General features: G+C 38.6%; 1 protein-coding gene across 2 annotated transcripts in view; it reads right to left on the bottom strand.

The window, feature by feature from the left end:
• The window catches only part of REC114 (REC114 meiotic recombination protein), a 110,395-nt gene that overhangs the window by 3,776 nt on the left and 82,002 nt on the right, over positions 1 to 24,617 (bottom strand). The window contains exons 3-4 of one of the 2 annotated variants that reach the window (XM_001175167.8): positions 15,655 to 15,738; positions 5,084 to 5,296 (exon numbers count right to left, since the gene is read on the bottom strand). In XM_001175167.8, coding sequence (XP_001175167.1) covers positions 5,084 to 5,296; positions 15,655 to 15,738 — 297 coding nt within the window. The remainder of the gene's footprint in view (positions 1 to 5,083; positions 5,297 to 15,654; positions 15,739 to 24,617) is intronic. The other variant, XM_024349283.3, reaches the window with a different exon arrangement.

The following is a 24,617-nucleotide window of genomic DNA, read 5'->3' as shown; positions in this document are numbered from 1 at the left end:
AATATGCATTCATGTTCAAAGAAAGAAAATACCACTAAGAGTGATAAAAATGGTTGTCAGCATAGGTCTGTCCTGATTTAAACGGAGGGTTACTTGAGTTACCACAGCAGAAGTACTGAGTTTAAATTTGCGGCTCCTGACCTCTATTTGTTGTTCCTCAGCAGTTGGCAGGCTGTTAGTGCTTCTTCCTGTCAGACACTGGGGCATTCCTCTGTTGTCAGAGGCCCAGCCTAGGATTCAGGACCAGGTGCTGGAGGGTGGGCCCGGTGCTGTTACCATGGCAGCCTACATGCAGTGGACGGACCCCAGCTTCTGATGATTTGTCACACTCTAAAAATTATTGCTCAAGTAATACATGTTCATTGAAGAAATGCAAAATGGGGGGAAACTCCTATAATTTTAAGACAACTGATGTTTTCAATAAAATGATTTTTTTAATCTCATTTTAGATATTCTGAAAGAATGAGTTCTTCTGTAAGTAAAACTTACAGATATCTTCTTTCAACAACTGTTTATACCTCCTACGTACTAGACACTGGGGTGGTACGGGGATAGGAGCGACAAAGAACAAGATAGTCCTGCCCTCTGGAAGCCCACAACCTAGTGAGAACCTAACAAGTAAAACCATGAATTATCTTGCAACTCAGGAAGTGCTAGAGGTTCACAGAGAAGTGGGTAAACTGGAGGGCTGTATGCTAAGCAGGAAGTACAGGGATGCTCTAAGGTCCATGCTATCTGGAGAGAATCTATGGTAATAAGTTGTTCTCGGGTAGGACATGGGATGCTTTCCAGGCAAATGGAATGAACAAGGTGCAGGAGGTCTGGAGGCATGAAGGGCCCTACCTCCGTTCCTTCCTAGCCACATGTCTGCAGGCCCCAATGTGCCTTGGGTACCTGAGGTTGCTGCAGTGCTGCAGTGCTAATCTCCAGACGAGCAGTGGTGATCCTGCACTAGGTATGAGCTCATGGTGCAATACAGGGAGGAAACAGGGCACTCTTTGGAGGGCGCTTCTGTCCTTCAGCAACAAGTCTGACTACCAGAAGGTGGGAGATGCCAAATTCTGTCTTCTGTCCTACAGAGAATCTGATGGTTGCTAGTCAGTAGGTAGCAGAAAACCAGACCTGGAAGCATCAAACAACAACAACAAAAAAGAGGGGTGGAGGTACAGTGAGGAAGGAAAGAACAAAGACAAGAAAACAAAAAACGAGCAAAATGGCCAAAGGGCCAAAGGACTCTATAATCAAGAGCCCTTAGACAAGCCCCATTTCTCTGTTCAGTTTCTTCAGTTTTCTCCTCTGTAAAAACAAGGCAGCCTCTAGTGCCTAGTGTTTCTTCAGCTATGACATATGATGCTTTCCTAGAATACCTATCATTTCAGCTCACACAAAGAACTAATGTCAACCAAAATTGTCTGCCATAAACACTAAAAAATAGCTAAGTGGAACTGAAGCACCTGAGGCTAGCGGGCTCTAGGATTAGATGGTCCACCTCTGCAACAGCATAGAGATGGAAGAGTCTGTGCACACAGTAGCTGGAGTCCCCTAGCTACTTTCTTCTGGACTTTTTGTGCTAACAGGAAAGAGTCCACATAGGAACTGCGATCCTCTTAACTGTCTTTCCCATCCCCCTCCCTGGGGTGGGCTGGTTGCCTTTGAAGTGCTAAGGTTGAGAAATGCCTGGTTAAGCCACAATTAACAAAATTACAAGGCTGAGGAAAAGCAAAAACTAAAATATGAGCCAGTAAATGACTCAAGAACTTGAAATAGAATTATCTCTATTTGCAAAGAAGGAAACAACTATTTTATACTAAAAAATATATAGGTATTACAAAAATGACACACCTGAATGTAAGAGAGCAGCAAAATGACCAGAACCTTGGCCATGGCTTGTACCTCTTAAGACGGATTCTGAGAAAGAGCACATGCTACCAAAATTTGTACAACAGAGTTAAGGGCAAACCTTATGTTTTGCCATTAGGAAAACTAGAATGTTCTAGGTGGTGCCTCACAAGGTCTGTACCCTGGTGGAATTTAATCCAATGGCTTTAACTTATCATCTGCTCTGCAGCTTCAGACACTGTCTTATCATGCCCTCTCTTGGCTCTGGCGGTTCTGATCCTTGCTAATTGACTAGGATGCTGATTTGTTCATTTGCAAGGGAAGGCACATCTGAAAGGGTAACATTGGTTTCAATAATAGTAATGATGGATTTTGTGATTATATTTGCCAGACACTGTATTGGGTACTTTCTATACAGCATTTTAATCTCACCATTTTACAGATGGGGCTAATTGGCTTCCATGAGATCACACAGCTACTAAGAAATAGGGCCAGGATTCTAACCTAGATCCATTTTGATACCAAAGCCTGTAGTCTTTGCACAACATCATGCTATCTTAGTCAAATCACCCAATTACAGTTCAGAAGAGTCCCTGAAAATAGAATCAAGAAAGGCATGAAAGTTTCCTAACCACTTCTCAGGTATTTCTACCTAGACATTTGGGACCAGTCTTTAACATCAGAGAGCTGGAGCCTTCATCTGGGGCTGTAGCTCACAACTCAGCCTGCATTTGTTACTGCATGTTACAACTTCAATTTATTTGCATTTGTAATACTTAGATAATTGTGTAGCCTGATGAGGTTCTAGCGTGATGTGACTTCATTACCTTTATAAGGAACTCCAGACTGAGTTCCCAAAATCTGGAACCCTTTTGGGTTTTTTTGTTACACTCCATACACTGGGTATACTATACTATCATCTGAATCTAACGGGCAGTGAAACATGAAAAACTAAAGGGCAAAGAATCATAAGCAATAAAATACCTCATAACAACCAACCCATTTGTAGGGAGGGGATTCTTAAGGAATATAGCAGGAGCTGAATATAGACGAAGCATTATTGTTTGAAACTAGATCCAGGGTTTGTGAGGCAAGCAGCTTCAGCATTAAGACATCTTCACAAAAATCAAACGAAGGGAAGGAAAACACCAAAATCTGTTTGGTAAACTAAATACGTTCAAGAGGAAATCATGCAGCACCTGCTTAAAGAAAAAGATTGTATAATAAATAATGAAAATTTATGTTCACCTTAGACAAATTATGAGTAACAAGAAACTTAGTGACAGCTGGGTGTGGTGGCTCATGCTTGTAGTCCCAGCACTTTGGGAGGCCGAGGCGGGTGGATCTCCTGAGGTCAGGAGTTCGAGACCAGCTTGGCCAACATAATGAAACCCCATCTCTATTAAAAATACAAAAATTAGCTGGGCATGGTGGTGGATGTCTGTAATCCCAGCTACTCGGGGAGGCTGAGGCAGGAGAATGGCTTGAACCTGGGAGGCGAGGTTGCAGTGAGCCGAGATCGTGCCATTGCACACTTCAGCCTGGGCAACAAGAGCGAAACTCTGTCTCAAAAAAAAGAAACATAGTGACAAAACAGCAAAAATGAGGTGTTTTGGTTAAGGAAAACTAACATGATGAAGTAATGGAAAACCAGGTTTGGAAAAATCACTTCTCAAAGCAAATGCAAAACCCAGCTTGAAAGTAGTATCTCATCTCAAGAACAGAGGTAGGTGCTTATTCCAATAATATTTGAAACTGCCAAAGAAATGCAGAACACATATTTCTGGGAGAAATTCTATAGTCATGAGTCTCAAACTTTTTTATCGCAAGACCCCTTATGAGGCCTTCAAAGAACTTTCATCTGAGTTACATTTATCTGGTATTTATCATATTAGAAATTAACACGAAATTTAAAAATATTCATTAAAAATAAACCCACTTTACGTTAACGTTGAAAACATTTTATGGAAAATAACTTTTCTAAAACAAAATAATGATTTTTGCAAATCTCTTTACTACCTAGTTTAGTAGAAGGTGACTAGATTCTTATATTTGCTGCTGCATTCAGTTTGCTGTAATGTGCTGCTTTGGTTGAAGACATGAAGAAAATCTGGCCTCACACAAATTATAGATGGAGAAGGGAGGGGTATTTTAGAATAGCCTGTTCAGATAACTGGATATTCCTTGATACAACACCAAAACTCAACGAGTGAGTTGCTTAAAGTTAAGTTGCAATATAGAGTCTGAAACCATAGCAATAAACTTGTTATACTGTTATATTACAATCTTTTAGCCTATCTTACACTTTTGAATAGCTCTTTATCCACGTATAATTTTGTGGCATTCAGGCATCGGTCATCTGGACAATACTGATTCACTGAATATACTGTCTTTCAAATATTGACACATTTCATCAGGTAATTACTTACAAACAAGTAAATCACATTTATTAATAGCACCTTTAGAAAAGTCTTCCGGGTTGGGAAGTTGTGAAGCTCATGTGGCAGATACAAGTTTTTCAAGATTCTAATTTTCACTTGGAAGCTTAAATTTTATCATTTTCAATAAATACTATCAGTTGTTTTCCTGAAGTGATAGTTCATTTCACTGATTTTTGAGAAAATGTCTGCCAAATACCCAAATCTGAATTACCATAGTCTGTTGTTCTCTCACATAATGATGGTATTTTATGAAAAAAGAGGCTAGTTCAAAATACAAATGTCACACAGGTGCGTTCCCTTGAGACAGCCATGGTACTGCAGACTGCAGGGTTATTTCGTTAGTTTGTTCTTACTGCGAATGATTGGAACACGATGACTATTAGTACAGTTTGGTGCCACTGCCTGATCTGTATGAGATGACAGCAGCCTTACGATGCCTTTGTGTCATCAATTCAAATGTTGACACAGTGAAAAAGGCAAGTGATACTATTTCTTTAAATATTAAGAAAAATAATTTTGACCGTGTGGGCCCCCTGGAAGAGTCCTAGGGAGGGGTTCATGGACCACACTTTGAGAACCACTGTTCTATAGTGACACCCAGAATGCAGCTGGAACTCCTCCCTGCCTAATTTCTGAATAGGGAGCTACAATGAGTATCGACCTCAATTTTAAAAAGTCACCCAACATAGATGTTTTTTAAACTACAAACCTAACAGACTTGACAAACTCCACTGTCATTTTGGCCACCCATCGTGCACTGCATTGTCATGTTTCCTGTATAACCAACACATCAGCCTACTTACTCCAGGCTGCCGTGGGACACTCTTTGCAGAATCCTTCCCTTGACTTTCAGTTGCCCTGGGTGGGCCAGGAATCAGCTGAAGCTCCTGGATGTTTCCATCAGGCACCTGAACGGTTATGTATTGCGCCAGCTTCTGAACACAACTGCAGCAGTGTTCCAGCGCCTGCTCCTTTGACTCTCCACTGAACTGTACTCGAAACAGGCGACTCTTGTCCTGTTTGACAAATCAAAAGTTATCATGAGAGACCCTCATCATATAACTATTTACTGTGGGGTCTTCCACTGAGTGTTTCCTTTGCTTGGCGGAGGAAGAGGTATAGATAAGGGAACAGTCATCTTCACTTATTGATGCAGGCATAGAAAAGCCAATAATTCATTTTCTTCCCCCTTTTGGGAGTTGTTCATCATACTAAAATTCACTTCCCTCTGGGAAGTGACATCAGCAACAGTGGAAAAGCTCATATCATAAAGACAGGAAGATCACTATACTGATTGCAGATCAGTGTTTTATCGTGCTTTAGAATAAAGATTTCATAGCTTCTAATTCCCTAAGTGAAAAATCTGTGAGGATAATAATACAGCAAGCATAGTCCTGCTCAAAACTTTTCTAAACTGAGTAATTCCAAACCAGGTAGATAACTATGTTAAACAAGGCAGTGAGCTTAAACAATACTGGGGAAGAGTGACAGGCAGATGCTCAAAGCTAATAGATCTCATGCTAATGATCTGTAGTACCCTTTATCCTTAAAGAGGCCAGACTACCATACAAGTTGCATAGTGAAAGGCTGTCTTTAATTTGCTGTATGAGTCACATCCCTTGGCAAATTAGCAAATGTGGGACAGATGCAATTTAAAAAATTTAAAAATCTGTCAACTACATCAAACTTATTTGATTACAAGTATAAAAACATCTAAGTGTAAAAACATCTAGATTATAACAATAACATAAAATCATTTTAGAATAGTTTCCCTTTTTTCTAGTCTACTACTCTGCCTAGTTTAGAGGAGTCAACCTACATAAAAGCCTCCCGAAACAGGACTGTATATATTGTATACCTTTCATCAGTTTCTTCTGTAAAGAAATGTAGATGCTAAGCTTAGCACAGTGACAGTCCTTTTCCCTCATGAAATATATATACCATGTTGCTTCCTTGAAAACACTCCTAACTACAGTTAACAAAATCCTGTAAGTTCCTATAAGCAAATAAATAGTCCTTGATTTTCCTGTTCACAATTTACACTATTTAGATAAACCCATCAAGTAAAGCCATATATTTAGATTACAGAAAACTCTTGGCATGGCTGAGATAATGGTAAGCTATCATGTTTAGAAGAATAGGCACCACTACCCCTTTTCACTGCCAGTATTTGGTACTCTTTATATTTTAATTCATTTAATTTTTTCCCCTGAATATAAAAGTAATCCATTATCATTATCTTATCCAACATTGGAAAAAATATGAAGAGTCATATATATCTGTGGGTGTATAAAAGAATATATACAAACACTCATGTATATTTAATTTCTAAAATTTTAGGTACATAGGTATGTATATATTTATGAGGTACATGAGATGTTTTGATACAGGCATTCAATGAGTAATAATCACATCATGGAAAATGGGGTATCCATCCCCTCAAGCACTTATCCTTTGTGTTACAAACAATCCAACCATACTCGTGTATTTAAAAATTTCCATTATCGTCATCCTGTTGTGCTATCAAATACTAGGTCCTGTTCATTCTTTCTTTTTTTGGACCCATTAACCATCCCCACTACCCTTCCCAGCCTCTGGCAACCATCCTTCTACTCTTTATCTCCACGAGTTCAATTGTTTTGATTTTTAGATCCCACAAATAAGTGAGAATATGTGATGTTTGTCTTTCTGTGCCTGGTTTATTTCACTTAACATAATGACCCCCAGTTCCATCCATGTTGTTGTAAGTAGCAAGATCTCATAATTTTTTTTTTTAACTTTTATTCTAAGTTCAAGGGTCCAAGTGCAGGTTTTTTACATAGGTAAACTTGTGTCATGGGAGTTTGTTGTACAGATTATTGCATCACCCAGGTATTAAGCCTAGTACCCATTCGTTATTTTTCCTGATCCTCTCCTTCCTCTACCCTCCAAAAGGCCCCAGTGTGTGTTGTTCCCCTCTATGTATTCATGTGTTCTCATCATTTAGCTCCCACTTATAAGTGAGAACTTGTGGTATTTGGTTTTCTGTTCCTGTGTTAGTTTGCTAGGGATAATGGCCTCCAGCTCCATCCATGTCCCTACAAAAAATATTTCATGTTTTTATGGCTGCATAGTACTCCATGGTGTGCATGTACCATATTTTCTTTTTCTAGTCTATCATTGATGGGCACTTAGGTTGATTCCATGTCTTTGCTATTGTGAATAGTGCCACAAAGAACATGCATGTGCATGTGTCAATATTACAGAAGGATTTATATTCCTTTGATTATATACCAAGTAACGGGATTGCTGGGTCAGATGGTGTTTTAGGTCTTTGAGGAATTGCCACACTGTCTTCCACAATGGCTGACCTAATTTACACTCCCACCAACAGTATATAAGCACAACTCGCCAGCATCTGTTATTTTTTTACTTTTTAGTAATAGTCATTCTGACTGGTATGAGATGGTATCTCACTGGTTTTGATTTGCATGTCTCTAATGATCAGTAATACTGAGCTTTTTTTCATATAGTTGTTGGCTGCATGTATGTCTTACTTTTAAAAAGTGTCTATTCAGGCCGGGCACAGTGACTCATGCCTATAATCCCAGCTCTTTGGGAGGCCAAGGCAGGAGGATCACAAGGTCAAGAGATCGAGGCCATCCTGGCCAACATGGTGAAACTCTGTCTCTAGTAAAAATACAATAATTAGCTGGGCATGGTGGCGCATGCCTGTAGTCCCAGCTATTCGGGAGGCGGAGGCAGAACAATCACTTGAACCCGGGAGGTGGAGGTTGCAGTGAGCCTAGAGTACACCACTGCACTCCAGCCTGGCAACGGCAAGACTCCATCTCAAAAAAGAAAAAAAAAGTGTCTATTCATGTCCTTTTCCCACTTTCTTATGGAGTTGTTTTTTTCTTGTAAATTTAAGTTCCTTGTAGGTGCTGGATATTAGACCTTTGTCATATGCATAGTTTGCAAAAATGTTCTCCTATTCTATAGGTTTTGTGTTTACTTTGTTGATAGTTTCTTTTGCTGTGCATGGCTCTTTGGTTTAATTAGATCCTATTTTGCTTTTGTTGCAATTGCTTTTGGCATCTTTGTCACGAAATCTTTGCCTGTGCCTGTGTCCTGGATGGTATTGCCTAGGTTGTCTTCCAGCATTTTTATAGCGTTTGGTTTTACATTTAAGTCTCTAATCCATCTTGAATTAATTTTTGTATTTCTGTGTATGGCTAGCCAGTTATACCCATTCTGTGTATGGCTATTTTATGGCTGAATAGTACTCCATTGTGTATAAGTACCACATTTTCTTTGTCCATTTATCTGCTGATGAACACTTAGGTTGCTTCCATATCTTGGCTATAGTGAATAGTGCTGCAACAAACATGGGGGTGCAGATATCCTGATACATTGATTTCCTTTCTTTTGGGTATATATCCAGCAGTAGTATTGCTGGATCATATGGTAGCTCTATTTTTAGTTTTTTGAGGAACGTCCAAACTGTTCTCCATAATGGTTGTGCTAGTTTACATTCCCACCAACCATTTAACAGGGTCCCCTTTTCACCACATCCTCTCCTGCATTTGTTATTGCCTGGCTTTTGGATAAAAGCCATTTTAACTGGAGTGAGATGGTATCTCATTGTAGTTGTGATTTGCATTTCTCTGATGATCAGTGATGTTGATCACCTTTTCATATACCTGTTTACCATTTGCTTTTTGAGAAATGTCTATTCAAATCTTTTGCCCATTTTTAAATCAGATTATTAGATTTTTTTTTCCCTATTGAGTTGTCTGAGCTCCTTATACATTCTGGTTATTAATCCCTTGTTATATGGGTAGTTTGCAAATATTTTCTCCCCTTCTGTGGGTTGTCTCTTCACTTTGCTGTGCAGAAGCTTTTTAACTTAAAGTGATCCCCTTTGTCCATTTTTGCTTTGGTTGTCTACACTTGTGGGGTATTACTGAAGAAATTTTTGCCCAGATCAACATCCTGGAGAGTTTCCTCAGTGTTTTCTTGTAGTAGTTTTCATAGTTTGAGGTCTTCGATTTAAGTATTTAATCCATTTTTATTTGATTTTTGTATATGGTGAAAGATAGGAGTCTTGTTTCATCCTTCTGCACATAGATATCAGTTTCCCAGAACTCTTTTTTTTTTTTTTTTTTTTCCTGAGACAGAGTTTTGCTTTTGTTGCCCAGGCTGGAGTGCAATGACACAATCTCGGCTCACCGCAACCTCCACTTCCCGGGTTCAAGCGATTCTCCTGCCTCAGCAATTTCCCAGAACTCTTTATTGAAGAGACTGTCTCTTCCCTCAGGGTATGTTCTTGTAACCTTTATCAAAAATGAGTTCACTGATAAATATATTTTTATAGGTTATATATATTGTGTGTGTATATGTAAAATACATTGCTGTTCTATAACATAATTTTTAATTTAACATCAAATATATAAAAATAGAAGTATACCTCATTACTTTCAATGGCTGAAGAGTATTCCTTTATTTAACTGGCCCCCTATGGATGAACATTTAGGTTATTTCCAGCCTTTGTTCCTATTGTAAACCACAAAGCTTTAACAAGCACTCTTATACATACATCTTTGTGTATACATGCCTAAAAGCAGATTTGCTGGGTCAAAGGATGTGTGTAATTCGTATTTTGGTACATAATGCCTAACTCCCCTGTGGCAAGACAGGGCTTATTTACTCCCACCAAGAATCTATGTGCCCATTTCCCTCCAACACTGAAGATTCTTTTTTAAAATTTTTGTCAACATACTAGGTTAACATAGTTTTTTAAAAATTTCATTTCTTTGATTACAAGTGAGGTTGACTATCTTTCTTATGCTTATTGGTCATTTGTATTTTTTCTTTTAGTGTATTACCTATTCATGCCCTTAGCCATTTTCCTCTTGGATGGATAATCCCCAGATTATCAAGAGTCATTGAAAGCTAACCTTCCCTGAGGAAGGGAAAAGAACTGATAAGAGACCTAATACATTCGATCTATAATACTACTATGAATCTTCTTTTGTGAAATTAAACTGATTTCTTGTTTACAGTTATTTAGCTGTTTCCAACAGACTCTATATGAAGACATCTATATGAAGTACCCTTATATTAGCTATTAGGATTCTGCAATTAACTTTCTGACAGTGACATCAGCAACTGTATTTCATAGCTAGCTTTAAAAAGCTGTATGCACAAGCAGACACTAAGCATACAAGCAGGGCAAAAACCTGAGACCAGTTATATAAGTCTACAGGTATCTATATGTGAATGTATATAATAATCAGTTTGGATAGCTAGGGTTTTTTTTGGAGTATAATTCCAAAAAAGCAACAGAGTAGGTTACATGTCTAATAGCCTAACTGAAGTCTTGTTCCATGTTTGCTTCTGTAAAAATTTTAGAATTTGAGCTTATCATCTAAAGCCAGAAATACCACTTCAATGCATGTGGATCCAAGATAAAACCCAGGTACATCAGGAAAAATCTGAAAATTAGTTGTATCTCCATCCTATATCCTCAATGCCATAGGTTACCATAATGGAAAACTTTCCACTGGGTTAACCAGAGGAACTGCTAAAGATTGAAAGTCTTGATGAGATTTATTTTTATGCCATAATTAAAAGTCAGAAAGAGCTTCTTGCTGTGAAGTGAAAAGTTCTCAAGTATACCAACAATCACGAACTTCGCCAAATATACAGTCTCTAGTTTCTATCACCTAAGAAGATGGGCTCATAATTACTGTATCTGAAGTGGTGGCTTACATGTAAAGTTGCACCTACTCTCCTTCAGAACACTTAATTTCAAGTTATAACAACTAATACAGACTCAAGGAAGCAAATTTAAGGATAAGTGCTCATCTCTTTTCACTTATCTACGTGTACTCACAAAGGGATTAGGCCTACTAAGTGCTGGCTCACAGGTATGAATAGCATCTCCATACAGAGATGCTTAGGCCACAGGCTCCACAGTAGGTGTTCCAAGGCATCGTCATGCCCTGGAAAATGTGGAGCCCAGTTAACATGACATAGAGAGCCAAGGAGACACTAGAGGCCTCATAAAAACCCAGTGGGTTTTCCCGCTGGTTTTAGATTCATCACCCAGGTTGGTAAGAAATTTTCCATTACCACTAAGACCCCAACTGAAGCAGTTTTCCCCACCGCTAATTGTGAATTCCTCTACTATGGAAAATGTGGAAGTACAGAAAAAGGTCTTAACCAGAGAAGGTACTTCAGCATTTTATTTGATTCTTTGCTTTGAAACTAAAAGGCAATACTCAAAGCCTTGGCTAGACGAAATCATTTTAAAAACTCCTCAGTGAGTTACTGGGAGTGAGAAGTAAAGAGGACAGTGGTTGTTTGGGTTTCCTTCTTTGAGCCAAAGTGCCCTTAAGATAAGGAATTATATGTCTATTGTTAGCCCCCTATTTGATCAGAATTGCTGGAAAAAGGGAAGCCTACCTTATAAGTAGGCAGAATTTATTCAACCTACTTAGTTCAGAGAGAAAAGAAATATAATGTTTACTACTCATAGAATTTATATTAAATTGCTATAAAAGGAATGAAAATTTTACTTCTTCCATTTGTCAATTAAATAATAGTGTTTTGGCATAATACTTGAAAACTAAAAGTTATCCAAGCCAAGATGCACCAGAGATACTCTTTGCCAGGTAGGGCAAAAGAAGAATCTGTTGGTTCAATGTCAACATATTACATCAAGTCAATAGATCAAAGGAGGAAGAAACCCATGATCTTAATACTTGTCAAAAAGCATTTGATAAAATGATATGTAATCCTGATAAAGGTACTAAATAAACTATAATTGAAAGAGAATCTGCCTTACATGATAAAGAATATCGAACCATTGGCTAGGCATGGTGGCACACTCCTGTGGTCCTAACTACTCAGAAGGATGGGGCGGGAGGATTGTTTGAGCCCTGAAGGTTGAGGCTGCAGTGAGCAGAGATCACAACACTGCTCCAGCCTGGGGGACAGAGTTAGACTCTTCTCAAAAAAAAAAAAAAAAAAGCCAGTTAACAGCCAGAGATGGAGTTAATGTCTAAACACTACTTCCCATGCAAGTCAGGAAGACGTCAAAGATACTATAACCCTATGATTACAGCATTCTGGGAGATCTAGACAATTCGGTAAGGTGGGGAAAGTAATAAAAAATATAAATCATTGGAAAGAAATACAATTGTCTGTAAATTATAAAAACACTTTCCTAGAAATTAAAAAACAGTTAATAAAAGTTTAGTAAGGAGGTTAAATTTAAACTAATTCAGAAAAAAATCCAATAATAACTGGCTGAAAATATATTTGGGATAAAGAATACCATTTACAGCTAGGTGTGGTGGCTCACACCTGTAATCCCAGCACTTTGGGAGGCCGAGGCGGGCAGATCACCTGAGGTCGGGAGTTTGAGACCAGCCTGACCAACATGGAGAAACCCCGTCTCTCCTAAAAATACAAAATTAGCTGGGTGTGGTAGCGCATGCCTGTAATCCCAGCTACTCAGGAGGCTGAGGCAGGAGAATCGCTTGAACGTGGGAGGAGGTTGCAGTGAGCTGAGATCACGCCATTGCACTCCAGCCTGGGCAACAAGAGTGAAACTCCGTCTCAAAAACAAACAAAAAAACCATTGACAATAACAGGCAAATGGTTCCTAGTTTTAAATGTTTAAAAAGTCTGTGCATACAGTATATACACAAATATATAAAATTTTATAGCTACACAAATTATACATAGTTTGAAGAAGAGAAAAACTAGGCAAAAGAAGGTGATTAACAGAAGAAATACAAATGTTACATTACCCTTCTCATCAGTTTTAACAAGAAATGCAAATTAAAGGAATATGCTCATTTCTGCCTGTCAAATTAGAAACTAGTTTTTGAATTTAAATTGTATCACCACGTTGGAGAGGATTTGGATAAATGAACATTCTTACACATTGCCAGTACAGTAGAAGCAGGGACAACCTATCGGGAGGGCAAATTTATCTATTTTTTTTTTAAAAAAGTGTATACTTCTAGGACTTCTATCTCAAGAACCCTGTAAATAAATCCTTATGAAAATCAGAACATTTTTATAATAGTGAAAAATTAGCGATGAGTTAAACCCTAGTGCATCCAAACAATAACACGCTACCAAGCCATTATGAGTGTTTTCTTTCAGAGACTATCTAATGACTTGGTATAATGTTCCTGATAAAAAGAACAGGATACAAAGTACTACAATCCCCATTTTATAAATTATCTATATGGTGGACACTCAATTAGCACAAGCCAATCCACAAGAGGGGCTGGAAATGTCAAACGCTCATTTTCCTAATCTTTGCAGTTTGGGACAGCCATATTACACTGGTCCATGACACATAAGCAGGCATCTTCTGGGAGTTGTGGGTGGTGGAGAGCTATATAGGAAAGTGGATGCTTTCCTTATAAAAGGGCCAGGTGATGCTGACCTTCCTTCAATGGAAATATAGTAGAGCTGCAGCAACCATTCTGCACCCAAGAGGGAGAGGCCAGGAGAATTACCGAGATGCCAACCTGGACACTGTTGAGTTGCTGGAGGATGCTAGCAAGGGCCTGTTTCTAGATTTCTTTTTTCTTTTCTTTTTTTTTTTTTGAGACAGAGTCTTGCTCTGTTGCCCATGCTGGAGTGTAGTGGTGCGATCTTGGCTCACTGCAACCTCTGCCTCCTAGGTTCAAGCAATTATCTTGCCTCAGCTTCCCAAGTAGCTGGGATTACAGGCATCTACCACCACCCCTGGCTAATTTTTGTATTTTTAGAAAAGATGGGGTTTCACCACATTGTCCAGGCTGGTCTTGAACTCCTGATTTCAGGTGATCCACCTGTCTCGGCCTCCTAAAATGCTGGGATTACAGGCATGAGCCACCATGCCCAGCCTAGATTTCCTTTTAAGTGAAAAAAAAAGAAATCTGGTTTTTTAGGCCATTATAGCTGATTTTTCTCTTACATGCATCTGAACACAATCCTAACTGATACAGTATATATGCTTAGTAAAACCTTCAGAATATTAATAATTATTTTTGAGTGATCAAATTATGGTTGATTTTTATTTTGCTCTTTGTAGTTAGTTTAAAATTTTAGTAATAATGTATATTTAGAAAAATTTAAAACTCAAGTATCAAACATACAGCATGGTATAACTTTTTCAGAGATCTATACATTCATTCAGTATGATGTGGTCTGGAGCTAAGTCCAAAGATCAAAGGGCAGCCTGGTTCTCTGATAGCTAGTCATAACCTGGGCTATTGGCTTAAGTCAATTTCCTTATATGGGAAACAAAACAGGGGTTCTTGAACATTTTGGAGTGTGTGCTCCAGATCCCTGTGGCAATCTGGTAAGCCAGTGGACCCCTTCTCAGAACAATGTTTTTAATCACACAAAATGCACAAGTTTACAAAGAAACCAATTATACTGAATTAGTTTATTACAATATTAAGGCACTAATTTGTGAACTAATATATATGCTTCTTTATTAATGTATTTGATAATAAAGATCTAGTAGGAGGACTAATAAACACCTTAATTTTGAGGTAGTGATGAGCATAAACATTTGAGATGTCAGAAACAACTGAAATGTGATATGAAAGTATCTGTGATTTCCATTAGTGAGAAGGTCTAAAACTACTGTGGTCTGCTGGCCTTACATTCATAGTGGAAGGAAATGATAAATTTCAATTAGAGGTCAGTGAAAATCCATGGAAGTTCATGGACCCCCTGAATTCTATGGAGACTCTGGGGTCTGTGTACCCCAGGTTAATACCCCTCCACTAGATAATCGTCTAACAGAGTCTGAGTCCCTCAAAAATTAGTATCTTTCACTTAAATTTCAGTATTATCTACTCCATGAATGTTAACAGATTGGTTTTCATAGTTATTTTTGAAGGAAAATGATCCAGGTGATTAATATGACTGTTTCTTTGATGAGGATCATTCTTTACACTTAATACAGCTAGAAAGCAAGTAAAAGGGAAATTTTTTAATATTAAAAAGAAAAAATGAAAATACATATTCACTGAATCATTTGAAGGTATACACCTTTTTAAACATCCAAATCGCAAGACAAATGATGTACTCCACTTCCGATTTGTGCTTGGGGGATAGAGAATGGCTGCACAGCTCCATCAGACGCATATTGAGAAATCCATCAGAGCCTGACTCCTTAGCAATGTCCTCCTGCTAATGAGGCTTCTGCCTCTCTACGGTCCTTGTTTCATGTTTTTCTCATAGTACAAACCTTTCTTAAACATCTGTATTCTTCCCAGTACCCGTCACCTACCAAGAGATGCCCCCAAATACCTCCCCAACATACACACATAGAAGATGAGAAGAGTGTGATCATTAGCTTAAATCTTGCCTTTATCGTTGTTCCAAACAACAGACAATCCACGCGTCTTACAATCTTCAACCAGTCCTTGCTACCAATGAGTGAAAACCCTTCCTGAAACAAAATTAGGCAAAAATTAGCAACAGAAACAAAAATATGAAGAATAGCTATGGCTGCAGCTACTTCCTGTTAGAAAGTTGTATATTTATTTATTGTGTAACTCAAACATAGTAGCAATGACTCAATAAAACCAGTTGCCAAGGATGACCCTTATACTAAGTCCTCAATGTCCTGGTGCTTTTCCTGCATGAGGAACATAAGACAACTTTTTTTCTTAATCTTTTTATGTGGAAAATCAATACGATACTAAAGATAGTTAAGTGTCCATAGTCATATTTGATATAAAATGCCTTTCTATGCCTCTAGGATTTGCCAAAATATTTTATATTCCCCCAAATCAAGGGTTCCATTATACTGATTTATTAACTTATCTGGCACGTCTCTAACTCCATAGTAAGATTTCTCTTCATAAGAATCTTATTTTCAGATTCCTATGAATGGAAAATTTAAAGCAGTTTTCTTTTGGATACTGAATGTTTACTTCTTCATTTCCACCTGAAAAAACAAAAAAAGGCAAAGAGGGCAGTAGAGGGCACACAAGTCTCAAATGAGGGACAACAGTTGGATCCATAAAGTGAAAAGATAAACTTTCTCTGCCGTTTACTAATAAAGTCAGTGGAATGAACTATCTGATGATTATGGCAGCTCTTAAGCGCCAGTTATGTTGTCACTGGTTTCCTCAGTTAAGCAACCCATTGAGTTAGAATATGTTTAGCATACAGTAAAACCAATCCAGGAGATTAACTGACAATATGCAAAAACTGCATGCAAACTGCCAGTCTACCCTTAAATGTTAGTCCACCACAGCCAGGGAAGGCTGCTGGAGTAATCTGAGAAATCCCCAACTCTTAAAAAAACAGAAGAAAATGTAGTCCCTTATCCATTTGAACCCTCACAAAATCCCTCTGCCTAAATCTCAGTATGGTGAAAGTTGCAACTTTCATAGAAATTTACAACCTGGGAAACAGTGAGGGTTAATTCTTTGATGCTTTCATTAAAAAAAAAAAAAAAAAGGAGCCGGGCGTGGTGGCAGGTGCCTGTAGTCCTAGCTACTCCAGAGGCTGACACAGGAGAATGGCATGAACCCAGGAGGCGGAGGTTGCAGTGAGCCGAGATTGCGCCACTACACTCCAGTCTGGGGGACAGAGTGAGATTCCGTCTCAAAAAAAAAAAAAAAAAAAAAAATCAGTTCTGAAATGCTACCTCTAAGCATTTTATCAATAGGTTTTTTTTTCCAAATGGAAAGAGAAGTTAGACAAACCATTTATGATTTCTTCTTAAAACCCTCTCAGAATTAGCAAAAAGAAATGTTGATTATTACATCCAAAAATACAGTTAATTGTAGTTTCAAGTGGCAATGTATGAGGAAACTGGCACTCACACACATTGCGGGTGGGAGTGCAAATTGGTACAATGCTTATGGAGGGCAATTTGGCAATATCAAAATTACAAATGTATTTATATTTAGACCCAGCAATCCCAATGCCGGGAATTCATTTTACAGATCAACCTGCCCATGTATGAAGTGATGCATGGAGAAGGGTAAGCATTTCTGCTTTTTTTTTTTAAACATAAGATTGGAAACAACTCAGGTATGCATCAAAGGTGGATTGGTTAAGTAAATTGTGGTACTCTATACAATGGAATACTATACAGGTGTAAAAAGTAGTAAATGTTATATATCAGCACTGTCCAGTAGAAATAGAATTTGAGCCAGGTGCGGTGGCTCACGCCTGTAATTCCAGCACTTTGGGAGGCCGAGGCAGGCGGATCACGAGGTCAGAGATCGACACCATCTTGGCTAACACAGAGAAACCCTGTCTCTAGTAAAAATACAAAAAATTAGCTGGGTGCAGTGGCGGGTGCCTGTAGTCCCAGCTACTCAGGAGGCTGAGGCAGGAGAATGGCGTGAACCCGGGAGGCAGAGCTTGCAGTGAGCCAAGATAGCGCCACTGCAGTCTGGCCTGGGCGAAACAGCAAGCCTCTGTCTCAAAAAAAAAAAAAAAAAGAAAGAAATAGAATTTGAGCCACATATGTAATTTAAAGTTCTCTAGTATCACTTTTAAAAAAAGATAAATTGGCAGAATTGGTTTTAATATTTTATGTAGCCAACTATATCAAAAAACACTGAACAAATTGATGACTAGATTGTAAACGATGTAAAACATTAATGAGACAGTTTGCATTTTTTTATACTGTCTTTGAAATCCAGTGTGTGTTTTACACTTATACCACATCTCAATTTGGATGTTGGATTTTCAATAGTTAAAGTGAAATGTAGTCCTACTAAAACAATAAAGTTGAGATTAATAGGAAAATATTGTTCACTGCTTTCATTTTTTAAATCTAAATTTAAATTTAATTTAAAATTCCATTTTTAGTTGCACCTGCCACATTTCAAGTGCTCCACAGCCACATATGACTCCTACTGACCTTGGACAGTGCAGCTCTATATAAACTGAACTCTAACACGTATTGTTAGGCAAAAAAGCAAGCTACATAACAATGTCCATCATATGCTACTTTTTTAATAAGAGAGAACATAACAATGTATATTCTTTACATAAAGAACTAGAGGGCTAATACACAAGAGGCTAATAAAAATATTATCTGCAGGGAGTGAAGGCGAACAGTGCAGATGTGGCAGGGGTGGGAATAAAAGCTTTCTCTATGCCTTTTTACATTGCTCTGATTTTTGAGCTGTGTAAGCTTCTTATGCATGTATGAGAAAATTTGTGCAAACATTTGTGCTGGACAACATTATTGTTTAATGTTATGCTTAATGCTTATGTTATGCATAATGCTTAAATTTGTGGACAACACTGTGCTTATAGTTAACAATACTGTACTGATCACTTAAAATGAGGGTACATTTCATGTCGCATGTTTTTTACTACAATTTTTAAAAGGCATGAAACAGCATAGCCTGTCTGAGAACCTGCAAGGAGACCACTGTCGCTGGAGTTGATGGGGAGGATACCCACTACAATATGGCATGAACTCAAGGAAGAGGCAGAAGCAGGACCTGAGAAGGGGTGTGCCCTTCCTCCTCAACAGCAACTCTTAGTTGAGCTGCTTTATGGCTCTTCATCAATTTGTTCAAACTATTTTGCCATGGAGTTTCCTATATCTCTTCTGCCTCTTCCCCCTAATTTTTTTGCCTAATTAACCTCTGATCATTGTTCACTTCTTGCCTACTCTCTCAACTAGGTGACTCTGTTGTACTTTCCCTTAACATTCCACTTTCTCTCATAGCATTTATCATTGTGTCTGTGTGTTTATAGTGATTTCCTTAATGTCTATTTTGTCGCTAGACTATAAGCCCCAAGAGGGAAGGGGCTAAGTTCGTTTTGCTCGCTAATGAATATATAGCACCTATTATAGTGCTTAACACTAAAAGGTGCTTCAATAAGTTTATTGAGTGAATAAATGAAACACTTTATTACAATTAATTAAAAGACTATCTATTGGGTACTATGCTCACTACCTGGGTGATGGGATCATTTGTGTCCCAAACCTCAGCATCACACAATATATTCAGGTAACAAACCTGCACATGTACCCCTGAATCTAAAATGAAAATTGAAATTATTTTTAAAAATTAATTAGACTATTTCATGCCAGGACCAGTATCATTTCTTGGGAGCAGTGATGACCACAAATCTATTACCTATCCAATGATATAGAACATCTTACTTTTATTTGACTTATGCTAATGTTCAAAATTCAGAAAGAGTTCTTTCCTCCTAATGCTGAGATTTAGTAAAGAAGCCTGTGTGTCTAACCACTTGCCATACATAAATTTCAATAACTGATCTGCCTTGCTGTGAAAATCCGCCTGTTTGAATCTCTTTAAGGCTTATCCATCTAGAGAATTCAGTTTGGCTCAACTGATAGCTTCTCTGTAGCTTTTCCTGACTTTCTCACAATTAAGTGACCTGCTCTGTGTTCTCATAGCATGCTGTGCTTACTGCCATTAAACATGCGGTTAACATCACTGAGCTCCTACCACAGCTGGCCACTGTGCTAGGGGTTAAAATATAAGACACAGAATCTGTCCAAGAGGAGGGGGAAATGTGTCAAAATCACCGAGGGAGCTTCTGCTACTGGAGCTTTGGATACTGTTCCCCCACCAGGTCAAGAATCACTGCCAAAGGAAGTTACTGTTAATTGATGAGAGTCTGTCATAACCCAGGAAAGTGCTGAGGCAGAAAAATTGAGGTTCAGAATTGATAGCACTGGGTGGGACAGGAAAGAGTGGAGAACTCTTTAGTTTAATTAGATCCCATTTGTCAATTTTGTCTTTTGTTGCCATTGCTTTTGGTGTTTTAGACATGAAGTCCTTGCCCATGCCTATGTCCTGAATGGTAATGCCTAGGTTTTCTTCCAGGGTTTTTATGGTTTTAGGTCTAACGTTTAAGTCTTTAATCCATCTTGAATTGATTTTTGTATAAGGTGTAAGGAAGGGATCCAGTTTCAGCTTTCTACATATGGCTAGCCAGTTTTCCCAGCACCATTTATTAAATAGGGAATCCTTTCCCCATTGCTTGTTTTTCTCAGGTTTGTCAAAGATCAGATAGTTGTAGATATGCGGCATTATCTCTGAGGGCTCTGTTCTGTTCCATTGATCTATATCTCTGTTTTGGTACCAGTACCATGCTGTTTTGGTTACTGTAGCCTTGTAGTATAGTTTGAAGTCAGGTAGTGTGATGCCTCCAGCTTTGTTCTTTTGGCTTAGGATTGACTTGGCAATGCAGGCTCTGTTTTGGTTCCATATGAACTGTAAAGTAGTTTTTTCCAATTCTGTGAAGAAAGTCATTGGTAGCTTGATGGGGATGGCATTGAATCTGTAAATTACCTTGGGCAGTATGGCCATTTTCACGATATTGATTCTTCCTATCCATGAGCATGGAATGTTCTTCCATTTGTTTGTATCCTCTTTTATTTCCTTGAGCAGTGGTTTGTAGTTCTCCTTGAAGAGGTCCTTCACATCCCTTGTAAGTTGGATTCCTAGGTATTTTATTCTCTTTGAAGCAATTGTGAATGGGAGTTCACTCATGATTTGGCTCTCTGTTTGTCTGTTGTTGGTGTATAAGAATGCTTGTGATTTTTGTACACTGATTTTGTATCCTGAGACTTTGCTGAAGTTGCTTATCAGCTTAAGGAGATTTTGGGCTGAGAAAATGGGATTTTCTAGATATACAATCATGTCGTCTGCAAACAGGGACAATTTAACTTCCTCTTTTCCTAATTGAATACCCTTTATTTCCTTCGCCTGCCTAACTGCCCTGGCCAGAACTTCCAACACTATGTTGAATAGGAGTGGTGAGAGAGGGCGTCCCTGTCTTGTGCCAGTTTTCAAAGGGAATGCTTCCAGTTTTTGCCCATTCAGTATGATATTGGCTGTGGGTTTGTCATAGATAGCTCTTATTATTTTGAAATACGTCCCATCAATACCTAATTTATTGAGAGTTTTTAGCATGAAGGGTTGTTGAATTTTGTCAAAGGCTTTTTCTGCATCTATTGAGATAATCATGTGGTTTTTGTCTTTGGCTCTGTTTATATACTGGATTACATTTATTGATTTGCGTATATTGAACCAGCCTTGCATCCCAGGGATGAAGCCCACTTGATCATGGTGGATAAGCTTTTTGATGTGCTGCTGGATTCGTTTTGCCAGTATTTTATTGAGGATTTTTGCATCAATGTTCATCAAAGATATTGGTCTAAAATTCTCTTTTTTTGTTGTGTCTCTGCCTGGCTTTGGTATCAGAATGATGCTGGCTTCATAAAATGAGTTAGGGAGGATTCCCTCTTTTTGTATTGATTGGAATAGTTTCAGAAGGAATGGTACCAGTTCCTCCTTGTACCTCTGGTAGAATTCGGCTGTGAATCCATCTGGTCCTGGACTCTTTTTGGTTGGTAAGCTATTGATTATTGCCACAATTTCAGCTCCTGTTATTGGTCTATTCAGAGATTCAACTTCTTCCTGGTTTAGTCTTGGGAGAGTGTATGTGTCCAGGAATTTATCCATTTCTTCTAGATTTTCCAGTTTATTTGCGTAGAGGTGTTTGTAGTATTCCCTGATGGTAGTTTGTATTTCTGTGGGATCAGTGGTGATATCCCCTTTATCATTTTTTATTGCATCTATTTGATTCTTCTCTCTTTTTTTATTAGTCTTGCTAGCGGTCTATCAATTTTGTTGATCCTTTCAAAAAACCAGCTCCTGGATTCATTAATTTTTTGAAGGGTTTTTTGTATCTCTATTTCCTTCAGTTCTGCTCTGATTTTAGTTATTTCTTGCCTTCTGCTAGCTTTTGAATGTGTTTGCTCTTGCTTCTCTAGTTCTTTTAATTGTGATATTAGGGTGTCAATTTTGGATCTTTCCTGCTTTCTCTTGTGGGCATTTAGTGCTATAAATTTCCCTCTACACACTGCTTTGAATGCGTCCCAGAGATTCTGGTATGTTGTGTCTTTGTTCTCGTTGGTTTCAAAGAACATCTTTATTTCTGCCTTCATTTCGTTATGTACCCAGTAGTCATTCAGGAGCAGGTTGTTCAGTTTCCATGTAGTTGAGCGGTTTTGAGTGAGATTCTTAATCCTGAGTTCTAGTTTGATTGCACTGTGGTCTGAGAGATAGTTTGTTATAATTTCTGTTCTTTTACATTTGCTGAGGACAGCTTTACTTCCCAGTATGTGGTCAATTTTGGAATAGGTGTGGTGTGGTGCTGAAAAAAATGTATATTCTGTTGATTTGGGGTGGAGAGTTCTGTAGATGTCTATTAGGTCTGCTTGGTGCAGAGCTGAGTTCAATTCCTGGGTATGCCTGTTGACTTTCTGTCTTGTTGATCTGTCTAATGTTGACAGTGGGGTGTTAAAGTCTCCCATTATTAATGTGTGGGAGTCTAAGTCTCTTTGTAGGTCACTCAGGACTTGCTTTATGAATCTTGGTGCTCCTGTATTGGGTGCATATATATTTAGGATAGTTAGCTCTTCTTGTTGAATTGATCTCTTTACCATTATGTAATGGCCTTCTTTGTCTCTTTTGATCTTTGTTGGTTTAAAGTCTGTTTTATCAGAGACTAGGATTGCAACCCCTGCCTTTTTTTGTTTTCCATTGGCTTGGTAAATCTTCCTCCATCCTTTTATTTTGAGCCTATGTGTGTCTCTGCACATGAGATGGGTTTCCTGAATACAGCACACTGATGGGTCTTGACTCTTTATCCAATTTGCCAGTCTGTGTCTTTTAATTGGAGCATTTAGTCCATTTACATTTAAAGTTAATATTGTTATGTGTGAATTTGATCCTGTCATTATGATGTTAGCTGGTTATTTTGCTCGTTAGTTGATGCAGTTTCTTCCTAGTCTCGATGGTCTTTACATTTTGGCATGATTTTGCAGCGGCTGGTACCGGTTGTTCCTTTCAATGTTTAGTGCTTCCTTCAGGAGCTCTTGTAAGGCAGGCCTGGTGGTGACACAATCTCTCAGCATTTGCTTGTCTGTAAAGTATTTTATTTCTCCTTCACTTATGAAGCTTAGTTTGGCTGGATATGAAATTCTGGGTTGAAAATTCTTTTCTTTAAGAATGTTGAATATTGGCCCCCACTCTCTTCTGGCTTGTAGGGTTTCTGCCGAGAGATCCGCTGTTAGTCTGATGGGCTTCCCTTTGAGGGTAACCCGACCTTTCTCTCTGGCTGCCCTTAACATTTTTTCCTTCATTTCAACTTTGGTGAATCTGACAATTATGTGTCTTGGAGTTGCTCTTCTCGAGGAGTATCTTTGTGGCGTTCTCTGTATTTCCTGAATCTGAACGTTGGCCTGCCTTGCTAGTGCTGGAGAGGTTGTGGAGAAATAGGAACAGTTTTACACTGTTGGTGGGACTGTAAACTAGTTCAACCATTGTGGAAGTCAGTGTGGCGATTCCTCAGGGATCTAGAACTGGAAATACCATTTGACCCAGCCATCCCATTACTGGGTATATACCCAAAGGACTATAAATCATGCTGCTATAAAGACACATGCACACATATGTTTACTGTGGCACTATTCACAATAGCAAAGACTTGGAACCAACCCAAATGTCCAACAATGATAGACTGGGTTAAGAAAATGTGGCACATATACACCATGGAATACTATGCAGCCATAAAAAATGATGAGTTCATGTCCTTTGTAGGGACATGGATGAAATTGGAAATCATCATTCTCAGTAAACTATCGCAAGAACAAAAAACCAAACACCGCATATTCTCACTCATAGGTGGGAACTGAACAATAAGATCACATGGACACAGGAAGGGGAATATCACACTCTGGGGACTGTTGTGGGGTGGGGGGAGGGGGGAGGGATAGCATCGGGAGATATACCTAATGCTAGATGACGAGTTAGTGGGTGCAGCTCACCAGCATGGCACATGTATACATATGTAACTAACCTGCACAATGTGCACATGTACCCTAAAACTTAAAGTATAAAAAAAAAAAAAAGAGTGGAGAACTCTAGGAAATGCTAATTTACCATCAGACAAAAGAACAAGAGCCAATACCAAGAATGAATGTCCAGGACAGAGTAATGTGGAAGCTAAGAGGGGTGAGAGTTTCCAGCAGAGAAACTTGTCAATGGTGTCAGGTGATGCACAGGGATGGAGTAGAAATAAGGGCTGTCAAATCTGCATGGAGTCTAGCAGCAGGAGGTGCTGTGCCCTGCAATGGCTGGCTGTTGCTTCTACCCTGTCTTCTTTTTGTAGCCCCTACACCTCACTGCAAACTTCATGAGATCAAGAACTGGGGTACATTCATCTTTGTGCCCAGCATGTCTGTTGAATGAAAGAGGGCCAATTTCTGGCACATGGTTGACACCCCCATTTCCTCCT

The sequence above is a fragment of the Pan troglodytes genome, chromosome 16 (genome assembly GCF_028858775.2).
Source record: "Pan troglodytes isolate AG18354 chromosome 16, NHGRI_mPanTro3-v2.0_pri, whole genome shotgun sequence".
Classification (NCBI taxonomy): domain Eukaryota; kingdom Metazoa; phylum Chordata; class Mammalia; order Primates; family Hominidae; genus Pan; species Pan troglodytes.
Note: the sequence above shows the minus strand (reverse complement) of the source record. Positions and strands in the feature narration are given on the sequence as shown.